The following is a 15,533-nucleotide window of genomic DNA, read 5'->3' on the forward strand; positions in this document are numbered from 1 at the left end:
ACCTGGCTCTGAAGCGATTGGGGCAGACAGATAGTGGCCCAAAGTGTGAGAGCCCCAGAGAGGAGGTGGTTGGGATATAGGCTCTGGATTGGTTGGTTTGTATTTGAAAACACATTCCAGGTGAGTTGTTTACCGTCCCTAGGAATTGGCTAATCCTAGGAAGGACAGTCCCTCCAGGGGCAGCAAGGCCTCAGAGGTCACACTACAGAAAATGAAAAGCATGGTTAATACAGATGTACTAATTTTTGTATGTTTAGATTTCTTCTTTGTGAAATTCCTATCTTTTGCCCATTTAGGACCTACTTGCCCACTATTATTTTCTCTGGGCTTTTTTTTGCTTAGTTTAGTTTAGTTTGGCTTTTTTTTTTCTTATTAATAAGAGGTCTTTGTGAGTCTGGATCAGGTCAAATGGATATATGATTTGCAAATATCTTCTGCTCTGTAGCTTGTCTCTCATGTGCTTATTGTGTCTTTTGCCAAACAGAGAATCTTAATTTTAAAGGCACTGAATTTACCAGTCTTTTCCTTCATGGTTGTTTCACTTTGCATCTCTTTTAAGAAATCCTGTGCCCTGAGGTTAATGAAGAAGTTCTTCCATATTCCCTGCTAAATCCTTTCAGGTTTTGTTTTTCACACACAGGTCTTAATTCTACCAGGAATTTATTTGGAGGTATGGTGTGAGGTAGGGATTTGTTCCTTTTTTCCTCCATTTGGATGCACAGTTGTCCCCACTGTCCCAGCCTTAATTGTCCTTTCTCTACTGCTCCACACCTTTATCATAAACCAAGTGTCATCTCTGCATGAGTCCGTTTCTGGACTCTGTTCTTTTCCATGGGTCCACTTGTCTATCCCTACACCCCTGTCTTAATTTTGATAACTTTTAATAAATCTTAATATTTGGCAGATCAAGACCTCTGAATTTGTTCCTCTTAACAATTCTTGGCCTTTTTTACTTATATTTTAAACTCAGTTTTTCAAGTTCTTGAAACAAACAAGGAAAAAAACCTAAAAATCTGTTGAGGTTTGGTCTGCAACTGCACTGATCCTACATATATTAATATGAAAAAAATTGATATTTTTATAATATTCAGTCTTCCAATCCACAAACACCTTTCTAGTTACTTAATGTCTCCCAATAAACTTTTATACTTTTCTCTGTAGTGATCATTTTTTTCTCTTTCTAACTTCTTAAGTTTAATATTTAATATTACTTTTTGACACTTTTTTAATGTGAACATATAAAACTGTCATTTTCTTAGTACCTCTTTAGCTGTATGCATAATCCTTTTATTCTCTCTTTAGCTGTGACTAATCTGCTTTAAACCCATTCACTGTGTTTTTATTTTTAATTTTTTTTCTACAAGTTCTGTTCAGTTTACTTTCATATCTGCTTGGTCATTTGCTCTTTACATATATTAATCCTTTCCATTGTTTTAGATTATGTGTCTAATCATGCTAATAGCTGAAGTCTTCCTGGATTTGTTTTTTGTCAGCTTTTGCTCATTGAATCTTATTTCCAGTGTGTTTTATAATTTTTTTACATATTTCTTAGAACTTCATGGAATTCCTTTATGTTGAGTTGAAGGTATGTCCCTCCAGAGAGGGTTTTCATTTACTTCTGCCTGGTGCATAACCAGCTTGGGACCACATTAGATTTTTAGTCTGAGATTTTTTCAGGCCACCCAGGTAGTGTGAACTTAAACTGCAAACCTGCCAGAGGACTGAAATGTGGTTGGGATTCTCTAAGGTGATTTGTTTCCCAGGGCTTGAGATAGATTATTTCCTTAGGTCCAAAGTTGGAGTGGTTACATCTATGGAGAAGTATGGAGAGTGAGAAGGGAGGAAGATTTCAGAACTAGAAGTCCACTGTGACACAGAGAGTTTGATCCTTTGGTGGGGCTTAGATTCTCCACACTGGGCAGCCCCTGGACCTAGTCTTTTGTGCAGAATAAAGTTTAAGTTAACCAGGCAGGGAAAATTCCCTCCAGGCAAACTCTGACTTAACATATTCTAGTGTTCTGTTTACCTTGGTGGGTTCCCACATTCATCAGGTTTTTGGTCTTTAGTATTCCTCACGGTCGTAATTAATGTGATTACAAAGACTTTTTTTTTAATCCAGCATTTTTAGTTGATTTCAGCAGGAAGGTTATCAGGGTGTCTAGGTCCACCCTCTGCTTTAAAAAAAAAAAAAAGTTTGTGTTTTTTTAATATATATATATTAATTAATTTATTTTATTTATTTATTTTTGGCTGTGTTGGGTCTTCGTTGCTGCACACGGGCTTTCTCTAGTTGTGGAGAGCTGGGGCTACTCTTTGTTGCAGTGCACAGGCTTCTCATTGCAGTGGCTTCTCTTGCTACGGAGCACGGGCTCTAGGCATGTGGGCTTCAGTAGTTGCAGCACGCAGGCTCAGTAGTTGTGGCTCATGGGCTCTAGAGCACAGGCTCAGTAGTCGTGGTGCACGGGCTTAGTTGCTCCGCGGCATGTGGGATCTTCCCGGACCAGGGCTTGAACCCGTGTCCCCTGCATTGGCAGGCGGATTCTCAACTGTGCCACCAGGGAAGCCCTTGTGTTTTTAAAAGTAGGATAAATTGACATTTTTAGAACTTAAGTTAGAAGAAACTCTTTAAAGTGAGAGCTTCTATTTCTGTGGTATTGCTTTTGAAAGTCTCTGAGCCCTCCCTCTGCCACTCTCCATTCTTTTGTCTTGAGTTTCTGTGTTTCTTTGTGATTCATTCCTTTTTCACTGATGACTTCTCTGAGTTTTTCCTTGCTTGCCCCAGTGGCAGGAAAAGCCCAAGACAAAGCCCCAGCCATCTCTCTTTCCAAGCATCTGTCTCACCACCGCACCATCTGTCAGTTGTTCTTACCTCTTGGCTACAAAAGAGCAGCTTTGCTGAGGGCTCTGTGTTTGAGATAATATTTTGATCATGTTCACCTGATTTTACTGGAAAGAAAAGCATTGCTTACCAAGGACAGATACCCTTGCCTGCAGCCAGACTCTAAAGTCCTGTAACTAAATTAACTAGAGTATTGATTGTCTTTTTGATCATCTAGGTATTGTATTTTCTTTTCTCTGTCATGGTATCACTAGAGAAGAGTAGCTTTTGTTTCCAAAAGACAGGCTGTCACAGAACAAAATCATCATCCACAAGGGCAGTGGGTAACAGAGCTAGGAGAGAAAGTGTCAGGGACAGCAAGGTCACAAAGGGGTAGTGTGATGTAATGGCACTTTGTATAAAATTACAGGAAATGGAAATAAATATAAGACTTGATAACACCAGGCAGTCAGAAAATCAGCTTTGTTGAATTTTCTTTCCCTTTGCGCAAAATTATAATTGCCTTGTAGGAAAGTGAAGTTATCGTGTTCACCCTTATTAATGTTATTGGTAGCAGTAGCATTCTACAAAGTCTGTGTAGGACCTTAAAGGACTGTGTGACCCTATATGAAAGGGGTATGGTGTGTCTCCATACCCTGAGATCGATTTGCTCTGCAATGATGAGACTCAGATGTGTATAAATAGCTTATTGATGGACACTTGACTGTGAAATTTCTCTCATGGGGGTAGAAAGAGTCAAAATAATGAAATTGCTCAGAATTACTCGTTGATGTAGTAGGATTACCAGTAAAGTGTACTTCTGATTCATCTGGTCATTCTTTTATAACGTCTTTACATTTGAATTATATAAGCAGAGTCTGATAATCTTGTTGCTAGTTGTTTCAAAAAACAAAAAGAGATAATGAGCATAGAGGGCATGATGATGAAATTATGATAAAATATGTATATATCTATTAAATAGTCTTAAATCGCCCTTGGCCAGCGTTGACCGTGTAAGACTGAATGGCATTAAAGAATATTAATAGTTCTCTCTTCTTTTCCCTTTGACAGGTACATAGGTTGTAGGCTATGTTATGCTGTTATCTTTCCACTTTTTTTCAGTAAGACAATTTAAACATTTGGGTGTGTCACATAAGAATTTGCAAACTACATATCGTGAAGCTCTTTTTGGCATGAGTTCATTGGCATGACTTCACTCCTCCATGGAGGTTTATTTATGTGTCCCCTGTACCACAGACAGGTTGATTTCTGTCCCCCAGGGCAGTGGTTCTCAACCTTTTTGTTACCAGAGACCGGTTTCGTGGAAGACAATTTTTCCACAGACTGGGGGCGGGGGAATAGTTTCAGGATGATGCAAGCACATTACATTTATCGTGCACTTTATTTCTATTATTATTACATTATAATGTATAATGAAATCATTATACAACTCACCGTAATGCTGACAGGAGGCGGAGCTCAGGTGGTAATACGAGCGATGAAGATGTAAGTACAGATGAAGCTTTGCTCGCTCGCCTGCCGCTCACCTCCCGCTGTGCCGCCCAGTTCCTAACAGGTACTGGTCCGTGGCCCGGGGGTTGGGGACCCCTTCCCCAGGGAGAACTGGGGTAAAAAAAACTGGCATCTGTCATTTCAGTTCAAGCAGGATTTATTCTTTACGTGCAAGTTTAGAACGGACTATAAAGTCAGTCTCCTTGAATAAAAGTTCTGTTTCCTCCTCTGTGAGCAGATTTGTGGATATTGAATAAAGCTGCTATTTATTGTTTTATTAAAATATAATTTTAGGATGGAATATCGGAGTGCTAACATACGATCTAAAAGTTATCGATTATTAAAGGACTTAAACTATTGTTTTAAAATTATTTTTACACCTACTTTGCTGAGAAGTATACTATGTGCAGATCATAGTGTTGTGGTCCTGCCATATGAAATATTATTCACCTTAAACGTTATCCACTAGCAAACAGATGGGGCTTTTTTTTTTGTCTTTATTTTAAACATAGAGCTGAAATTCACCCAGGCCCTTCATATAAGGTAAACCCTAAGCTTTTTCAGTATGTTTGTTGATTTTCATGCTCTTGCCATCCCAGAGGATGTTTGAATTTATCAAGTGAGAAGTTTAGCTGGCTATCCAAGGATTTCTTGTGCAGCTATTTCATATAAGTGCAACAGATATTGAAGATATTGCAGTAAACTTTGGGAAGTAATAAACTCTTAAATGGAAAGGTTTGTTACCAAGGGAAATAGAAGATAAAATTTCCTTACAAAATATTTGACAGGCAGGTTTTAATCTATTATGTGTGCATATATTCTAGAGTATTTGGAAAGTAATACATGCTCAGTTTTTAGCAAATGAGGTATTGTTCATTGCATAGACAGATTTCTCTAAGCATATGCCACTTGTACTGACCCTTTTTTGTTCTGTTTCTTATTAATTAGCAGTTTACTCACCTATTATAACTTATTTATTTTATTTATTTTTGGCTGCGTTGGGTCTTCATTGGTGCGCGCGGGCCTTCTCTAGTTGTGGAGAGTGTGGGCTACTCTTCGTTGTGGTGTGCATGCTTATTGTGGCGGCTTCTCTTGTTGTGGAGCACGGGCTCTAGGCTCACGGGCTTCAGTAGTTGTGGCACGTGGGCTCAGTAGTTGTGGCACGTGGGCTCAGTAGTCGTGGCACACGGGCTTAGTTGCTCCGCGTCATGTGGGATCTTCCCAGACCAGGGCTCGAACCTGTGTCTCCTGCATTGGCAGGCAGATTCTTAACCACTGCGCCACCAGGGAAGCCCTACTCACATATTGTTGGTAGCAGGGATGAGGATGGGTTGATAGTGGGAGAGGGGAGATAGGATCATAAAGCCCCCGATTCAGGGCTTTTTGCAATAAGCTGGATCACAAAAAGCAACTCTTGTAGTTGTTGTGAGTAGTTTGTCCTCTTATTTGCCTTTAATATTTGTGGTCAGAATTAGAATAGAGCTGAAATTCCAATTCTAGGCACAGAGCTTGATAGCTTTTTTCAACTTTTAATTTTGAGGTCATTGTAGACTCACATGCAATTGTAAGAAACGCAACAGAGAGATGCCATACACCCTTCTCCCAGTTTCCCCCAGTGGTAACGTTTTATATAACTGTAGTATAATATTACAAGCAGGAAACTGATATTGATATACTCCCTCCACCATTTTCACACTTCACCGGTTTTACATGCACTCATTCGTGTATGTGTTTACTTAGTTCTGTACAGTTTTATCACACGTGTAGATTTGTGTGATCACAACCACAGTCAAAATCAAGAACAGTTCCATCACAAGGATCCTTCGTGCTACCCTTTAATAGCCTTAGCTGTTTCCTTCCGTCACTTCCCCCCCACCCCAACCTCTGGCAACCACTAATCGATTCTCCATCTCAATTATTATGTCATTTCAAGCATGCCATATAAATGGAATCATGCAATATGTAACTTTTCGAGGTTGGCTTTTTTCACTCACCATTGTTCCCTTGAATATTTTTTGATCTCTAGAAGATATATTTTTTGAATCTGGTCATTTGAGTAGGTATGCTTGTTTCACAGGTGATATCCAGAATTTGTTTTTGATACTAGAAAAAATAAAGTTGTCTTTACTGTTGGTAGTAGTTTCAAGATTTGATAGTACCCAAAAAAATACATAAGGAAATTAAATGTATTCAAATAGTATTTAATGTGGTGATTTCTGTAAACTTGATTTTTTTTAATAAGCAAATAAAGCATAAACTTCTTAATGTTCTGAGATAGCGATTCTTCCATGTTCTAAATGGTATTAACATGTTGCCAGGGAACTTGATCAAATAATATTGGTCAAGATAATACTGGAGCTGCAGAGGATATTACAACCAAGGAGAGATCTTATATATCATATTGCAAAGCTTTAAATATTTTTTTATTAGACTGTCATGGTATCTCTAGTAAGAGGCTGTGGAAACTAAGATCTAATGTTCAGTTTTCCTTTACCTGAAAAACTGATGACAGCAAGAGAATATTTTTCTGTATCTCTTTTAACAGCATCATTTTCTCATTGTCTTGATGATTTATTTATTACCTTGTTCAGTCTGGATATTAAAATGACCTTGTTTATTTCTAAAGCCTCATATAGACCTCTCAGTTAGTGTATCATGCCTTCCTGAGAACCCTGGCCCTCACCATCTTCTGGTGTGTTCTTTGTAGAATGTGAGCCAATAGAAGCAATAGCCAAGTTTGACTATGTTGGGCGGTCTGCCAGAGAATTGTCCTTCAAGAAGGGTGCTTCCCTGCTGCTGTATCACCGCGCATCCGAGGACTGGTGGGAAGGAAGACACAACGGGATCGACGGGCTTGTGCCCCACCAGTACATAGTGGTGCAGGATATGTAAGTAGTCCCAACTTCCATCACTTGACGCTCCCAAGAGAAGACTCCAGCCACTGTTTTTATATATATAAATTTATTTATTTGTTTGCTTAGTTAGTTAGTTAGTTATTGGCTGCATTGGGACTTAGTTGCTGCGGGCGGGCTTTCTCTAGTTTCGACAAGCGGGGGTTATTCTTAGTTGCAGTGCGCAGGCTTCTCACTGTGGTGGCTTCTCTTGCTGCGCAGCACGGGCTCTAGGTGTGCGGGCTTCAGTAGTTGTGGCACACGGGCTCAGTAATTGTGGCTCACAGGCTCTAGAGAGCAGGCTCAGTAGTTGTGGCACACAGGCTTAGCTGTTCTGCGGCATATGGGATCTTCCCGGACCAGGGCTTGAACCCTTGTCCCCTGCATTGGCAGGCGGATTCTTAACCACTGAGCCACCAGGGAAGCCCAGCAGCTAGTGTTCTTAAAATGACTTTGGTCTCATGAGAAAAGAGCAGAAGGGATTACAGAGCAAAAATTTCTGAGCTGGGCACAGTTCTTCACCTTGCTAATGGGTCTTTGCTAACAGTACTTCGGGGCCAACAGCTTCTCATTTCCCAAACTCTCCTAGAAGGTCTGGAGCCAAGGACTAGTGAGAGACACCTTCTGAAGCGTTCAGGTTCTTAGAAAAACACCCAGTGCGGAGGATGGCTTTAGGAGCTAAAGCGGCACTGCTGATTCCAAACATAGTGGAGGCTCTTCTCTTGGTGCCTGTCTACTGTTTCAATTCCACATTCCCAAGAGAGAGGATACTGACTTCAAGTCTCAAGACAATCATCTTCAGGCTTCTTTATTAATTTTGCTGATGAGAAAGCTCTACTTTCAAAAATACTTAAAGAGACATCTTCCCATCTGGTCATAATTTTAAGTGAAAGAATCAAGTTACAAAATACCTGTACAGTGTAATTTTAATTTTGTGACTGCAGTATTTCACAATGCAGCACCAATTTATGAACAGCTTTTCAAGGAAAAGAGAAAAATACCACATAAAATGCATACAGTGACTGATTCAGCCTAAGTTTTAAAATGCTAAAATGTGTCTCTCAGAATGCAAGAAATATGATGTGTGTATGTATGCATACAGTCATATATATCTAAAGTACATAAACATATAAATATCTATAGTGTATAAATACTGTACATACCTGTGGACATCCTTGTAGATATGTATCCCAGGCAGAGAAGAAAAGCATAGAAGGATATTTTCTAGAATTCGAACAGTAGTTGTCTCTGGATGTTATGTTATATTATGGGCGATTGTTATCGGAATTTCAGAATTTTCCAATTTATCTGCCATGAAACGTTATTATTCTTATACTGAAAAGGAAAAAGTTACGTTAGTAAGAGAAAGACTTACATACATAAATGCCATCATTTATTTTTTTTGTCCCCATTCATCTAGCAAAAGACCCTCACTCTTTTTTTTTTTTTAAGAAGATGTTGGGGGTAGGAGTTTATTAATTAATTTATTTATTTTTGCTGTGTTGGGTCTTTGTTTCTGTGCGAGGGCTTTCTCTAGTTGTGGCAAGCGGGGGCCACTCTTCATCGCGGTGCGCAGGCCTCTCACTATTGCGGCCTCTCCCGTTGCGGAGCACAGGCTCCGGACGCGCAGGCTCAGTAGCTGTGGCTCACAGGGCTAGTTGCTCCGCGGCATGTGGGATCCTCCCAGACCAGGGCTTGAACCCGTGTCCCAGGCAGATTCTCAACCACTGCGCCACCAGGGAAGCCCAAACCTCACTCTTGATTCTCATTGTTTCAGGGATGATACGTTTTCAGACACGCTGAGCCAAAAAGCTGACAGTGAGGCCAGCAGTGGGCCAGTGACTGAAGACAAGTCTTCATCCAAGGACATGAACTCTCCAACAGACCGTCATCCTGATGGCTATTTAGCCAGGTAGGTGGAGTGGTCACCAGGCTCCTGAACCTCCACTTCTCCAGGGGCTCTGAGGGGCCACGGCATCCACAGCCTTGCAGAATTACCCTGTGTGATAACCTCTCCTATTCTCTCACTCTCTGTCTCTGTCTAGGCAAAGAAAAAGAGGAGAGCCACCCCCTCCAGTAAGGCGTCCTGGCAGGACCAGTGATGGCCATTGCCCTCTCCATCCCCCACATGGTCTTTCCAACTCCTCAATTGACCTGGGGTCCCCAAGCCTGGGCAGTCACCCCCGGGGCCTGCTACAGAACCGTGGCCTCAATAATGACAGTCCCGAGAGGAGGCGTCGGCCAGGTCATGGCAGCTTGACCAACATCAGCCGCCATGACTCCCTCAAGAAGATTGACAGCCCTCCTATTAGAAGGTCCACATCATCAGGGCAATACACAGGCTTCAACGACCACAAGCCACTGGACCCAGAGACAATCGCTCAGGTAGGCTGCTTTGAATAGAATATTGCATGGTAAGTACCAGTGTGTGATGAAGGAGGCATACAGGAGTTAGTTTCTGGAGCCATGTCTTTTGTATAGAATCAACTAAAGACAACAGAAAAGAAATTAACCCATTCTTCAATTTAAGTCCATGTGATACTGGAAGGGCCCAAGTGTATTAGGTTGGTAGTGATTTAAACAAAGACACGGCAGAAACTTAGGACCCAGGACAGTCAAACCCATCACTGCTGAATGGCCAGGAAAATTCTAAAAAAGAAGAATGAGGAAGGACTAGCCCTACCAGATCCTAAATGCATGCTAGAGCTAGTAAAACAGACAAACTGATGGAACAGAATGGAGAGCCCTGAAACACAACATTTTTAGTGTATGATGAAAGTGACACTTCATCTTAGGAAAGGGTGGATTACTCAGTAAATGAAGTGAGAAAATGATGGTTGGCTGTTTGAAGAACAGCAAGTTTGGCTCCTCTGTCACTCCTGAATGGATGTGTGTCTTCACTTCCCAATAGTAACTGCAGAGAAGGGCCTTGTAGTTTTTTCTAATGATCAGAATTGACAAAGTATGGCTTCCCTGGTGGCGCAGTGGTTAAGAGTCCACCTGCCAATGCAGGGGACACGGGTTCAAGCCCTAATCCGGGAAGATCCCACATGCCGCGGAGCAACTAAGCCTGTGCGCCACAACTACTGAGCCTGTGCTCTAGAGCCCGTGAGCCACAACTACTGAAGCCCGCACACCTAGAGCCTCTGCTCTGCAACAAGAGAAGCCACCACAATGAGAAGCCTGCACACCGCAACGAAGCGGAGCCCCCGCTCACTGCAACTAGAGAAAGCCTGTGCACAGCAACGAAGACCCAACACAGCCAAAAATTAATTAATTAATTTTTTAAAATAAGAATTGACAAAGTAAAAGTAAAACAGTATTAATGGATTTTTCCATCATTCGTTCTACCATTTATTTCCCTCTGGGTCTTTTTACAACACAGACCATCAGAAAATACATGTATGACAGGAAAAAAAAAAAAAAAACTGAATCACTATGCTGTACACCTGAAACTAACACAATATTGTAAATCGAGTATACTTCAATGGAAAAAAAAAGAAGAAAATATGTGTATGGCCAGTGAAAAAGGAGGTGAATAGATTCAGGGTTCACCATTTCAGTAAAGTGTCTTCCAGGTATCACTGAAGCTTAAAAACAGAATAGATCAAAAAAGGAAGTGAGAAATTAATGAAACAAACATATTAAAGATGGATTATTTTTAATAAAAAGTGCTCAAGGAAACCTGCATTTGATATGACAAATTTCCAAGCTATTTTCATTGTCCTAACTAAAAAGAATTTTGGATAGCAAATTAGATTGTGTGGAGAGTTTAATGTGTTTTTACAAAATTAAACCAATTTTAAGTGCACAACAGTTTTTCAGCAAAAACCAAAAAGACTTTTGACCTTTTTGGGTTTTTTTTAATTTGAAGTGCAATGCAGAGTCCTTTGAGGTCTGTTTAGAGCCAGTGATATTTGGCTATAATCCATAACATCATTCCTTGTAATAAGCAGGTGAAACAGCATTTAGGTTAGAGAGACAGGGAATAGGCGCTTAGTGGTGGGAAGGTATAATAAGATCTGTTTTAACCCTTTTGCTTCTAGAACCAAAATCCTTTCATTGTAAATCATAAAAACAAAAACTCGACAGATAAACCAGGCTCTGCACGTTCTCTCTGGGGCAAATACTTGTAAAAAACAAATCCATATATTTAGCGTCAAATGGAAATCACATATGAAAATAATCACTTGAAAAGTGATGTCATCCTCACAATATGGCTTCCAGCTGTGTCCTTTATCTATCTTTCCATCTCTCGTCTTCAGATTTTCCCATGAGGACAAGTAAGCCTGCCATCATGGTGTTCATACCAAAAACATGCAATTTCTTTTAGTAAACAAATCAGTGGAATCCCTGATAGAGCTTTTTTAAAAAAATTTACATATCCATATGTGATCACTGGATCTTCGTTTATTCATTTAGCAAGTCTTTATTGAGCACTTACTTACTGTATGGCAGCTCCCATGCTAGGCGTTATGGACACAGAGGAGTTAAATTAATGGTCAGTCAGCCACTGCATGAAGGTGCTTATAATTTAGTGGGGGAGGCAGATATGGAAATCAGTTGCCGCTGTGCAGGGCCACAGGCTAATGCTCCAGGTGAGTGGAAGAAGCCCTGGGAATATGGAGAAGAAGTATTTCTATCAGACCAGGGCAGTGGTTCTCCACCCACCCTATCTCACACAGTACTCCACCATGTGTGTGTGTTGGTGGGTGGGGCGGTGTATTAAAAATAGAATGTGGGGCTTCCCTGGTAGTGCAGTGGTTAAGAATCCGCCTGCCAATGCAGGGGACACAGGTTTGATCCCTGGTCTGGGAAGATCCCACAGTCCGTGGAGCAGCTAAGCCCAGTGCGCCACAACTACTGAGCCCTGGTGCCACAACTACTGAAGCTGGCATGCCTAGAGCCCATGCTCCGCAACAAGAAGCCACTGCAATGAGAAGCCCATGCACCGCAATGAAGAGTAGCCCCCACTCGCTGCAACTAGAGAAAAGCCTGTGCGCAGCAATGAAGACCCAACCCAGCCAAAAATAAATCAATTAATTCTAAAAAAAAAAACCATAATGTAAAACTGACCCTCTTAACCATTTCTAAGTGTACAGGTCAGTAAAGTGTATTCACATGGCTGTGTAACAGATCTCCAGAACTTTTTCATTCTGCAAAGCTAAAACTCTGTACCCATCTAAGAACAACTCCCTTTTTCCCCTCCCCACCATGCCCTGGCCACCACTATTCTAAATACTTTTTGCTTCTGTGAATGTGCCCACCTCATATAAGTGGCATCATGCAGTATTTGTCTTTTTGTGACAGGCTTATTTCACTTAACACAATGCCTTTAATGTAGCATGTGGCAGGATTTCCTTACTTTTTAAGGACCAGTAATAATCCATTGTATGTATACAGCACATTTCACTTATCCATTCATCTGCTGATGGTGCACACCTCACCTCTTTAAAACAAATATTTTGTAATTCCTCCTTTATTATCTGAAAAACTGATGATGTGCCAATTTTTTTAAAACCTATAAAGCCCTAAATACAATGTAAAGGAAAAACAAAAGGAGATTAGTATTAAAAGAAATGTATTTCAGAATGCTTAACTACATTAGAAGACAAATGAAGTAGTGAGATGCTTTCACCTACATGTCGACTTACCATAAATACAACTAAAAATGTACGTTGATGTAAGAGTATTATTAAGTTAATTAGTCTCGACTCAGTTTCCATAATGGTGTTCCCATTATGGAAAAAAATTATGATTTTTCTAAAATGGTGGCCCACCCTCGGTCATACAGTTCTAATCAAAGCAGAGTATAATTTACATGATAGTTTCATTCCTAGAAAACACCATGAAAAAAATATTTTGTGTTTATATATAAGAAAGTTAGGTTCTAGACTCAGACTATTACAAAAAAATTTTCACCTACATAAATGTCTGGAGGACATTTAAAAGTTCAACGAGATATGGGACAATTCATTGCATGTAAATTATCCAGGACACTTGTAAGGTATCCAGTATCTCTGGCCCCTGCACACCAAATGCCAGTAATGCCACCTGGTTATTTTGACATTTAAAAATACACATACACATACACATACACCATACTACAGAAATGCCCTCTATGGGGCAGTACCACTTCCATTGAGATCCACTGGACAAAAGCATCAGGGGAAGTCTTAAAATGAATTCTGAAGAACTGCTAGGAGTTAGCCAAGTATACAGTAAGTGGTCAAAAATTATCATTTGTCTGATGAATGAAAGAAGCCTGATTTTTCATGCCTATACACTTTTATTTCTTAAGAAATTGTTGCAGTATCTAAATTTAAGCCATCTTTTACCACAGATTGAAATAGAATTCCATAGAAGATGTCAGCATGTAAGGTCAAAACCACCAGAAAAGGCTGCCACGAGCCTCAGAATGGCCAGTGCTTGTTCTGTGGCTCTTTGAGCCACGGGCGCCATCGCACCTCTTGTCTCCTGCACATTCCGAGTCACGGTAGTCGTATGAGATGGCATTAGGTTTACACACTCCTCAGGCTGGTGTTAAAACCGTCATGATATGGTCACCTTATCTTTGATAAAGGAGGCAGGAATGTACAGTGGAGAAAGGACAGCCTCTTCAATAAGTGGTGCTGGGAAAACTGGACAGGGACATGTAAAAGTATGAGATTAGATCACTCCCTAACACCATACACAAAACTAAGCTCAAAATGGATTAAAGACCTAAATGTAAGGCCAGACACTATCAAACTCTTAGAGGAAAACATAGGCAGAACACTCTATGACATAAATCACAGCAAGATCCTTTTGGACCCACCTCCTAGAGTAATGGAAATAAAGACAAAAATAAACACATGGGACCTAATGAAACTTCAAAGCTTTTGCACAGCAAAGGAAACCATAAACAAGACCAAAAGACAACCCTCAGAATGGGAGAAAATATTTGCAAATGAAGAAACTGACAAAGGATTAATCTCCAAAATTTACAAGCAGCTCATGCAGCTCAATAACAAAAAAACAAACAACCCAATCCAAAAATGGGCAGAAGACCTAAATAGACATTTCTCCACAGAAGATATACAGACTGCCAACAAACACATGAAAGAATGCTCAACATATTAATCATTAGAGAAATGCAAATCAAAAGTACAATGAGATATCATCTCACACCAGTCAGAATGGCCAAAAATCTAGAAATAATAGATGCTGGAGAGGGTGTGGAGAAAAGGGAACACTCTTGCACTGCTGGTGGGAATGTGAATTGGTACAGCCATTATGGAGGACAGTATGGAGGTTCCTTAAAAAACTACAAATAGAACTACCATATGACCCAGCAATCCCACTACTAGGCATATACCCTGAGAAAACCATAATTCAAAAAGAGACATGTACCAAAATGTTCATTGCAGCTCTATTCACAATAGCCCGGAGCTGGAAACAACCTAAGTGTCCATCATCAGATGAATGGATAAAGACGATGTGGCACATATATACAATGGAATATTACTCAGCCATAAAAAGAAACAAAATTGAGCTATTTGTAATGAGGTGGATGGACCTAGAGTCTGTCATACAGAGTGAAGTAAGTCAGAAAGAGAAAGACAAATACCATATGCTAACACATATATATGGAATTTAAGAAAAAAAATGTCATGAAGAACCTAGGGGTAAGACAGGAATAAAGACACAGACCTACTAGAGAATGGACTTGAGGATATGGGGAAGGGTAAGCTGCGGCAAAGCGAGAGAGTGGCATGGACATATATACACTACCAAACGTAAAATAGACAGCTAGTGGGAAGCAGTTGCATAGCACAGGGAGATCAGCTCGGTGCTTTGTGACCACCTGGAGGGGTGGGATAGGGAGGGTGGGAGGGAGGGAGACGCAAGAGAAGAGATATGGGAACAGATGTATATGTATAACTGATTCACTTTGTTATAAAGCAGAAACTAACACACCATTGTAAAGCAATTATACTCCAATAAAGATGTAAAAAAAAACCAACAAAAAACAGTCATGCTTTTGCTGGTCTGCTTGCTTTGATGTGAAGTATATGGTTTCTATACATCAGTATTCATTATCAGCCTAGTCTGTCTCTCTTTCTGGTTATTTTTTTTTCCAGCTAATTATCGAGTTATCATTGACACACAGCACCATATAAGTTTAAGGTGTACAGCATAATGATTTGACTTGCACGCATCATGAAATGTTTACCACCGTGGGTTTAGTGAACATCCAGCATCTCACAGAGATACAAAATTAAAGAAATAGAAGAAAAAATGTTTTTCCTTGTGATGAGAACTCTTAGGAT

The 15,533-nt window shown here is 40.3% G+C and overlaps 1 protein-coding gene across 1 annotated transcript in view; it reads left to right on the forward strand.

Moving 5' to 3' along the window:
* SRGAP1 (SLIT-ROBO Rho GTPase activating protein 1) overlaps nt 1-15,533 on the forward strand; it is a 280,442-nt gene that overhangs the window by 259,189 nt on the left and 5,720 nt on the right. The window contains exons 19-21 of the mRNA XM_082635779.1: nt 7,038-7,218; nt 8,999-9,133; nt 9,267-9,606. Coding sequence (XP_082491905.1) covers nt 7,038-7,218; nt 8,999-9,133; nt 9,267-9,606 — 656 coding nt within the window. The remainder of the gene's footprint in view (nt 1-7,037; nt 7,219-8,998; nt 9,134-9,266; nt 9,607-15,533) is intronic.

This window comes from Mesoplodon mirus (assembly GCF_964341445.2).
Source record: "Mesoplodon mirus genome assembly, chromosome: 11".
Classification (NCBI taxonomy): domain Eukaryota; kingdom Metazoa; phylum Chordata; class Mammalia; order Artiodactyla; family Ziphiidae; genus Mesoplodon; species Mesoplodon mirus.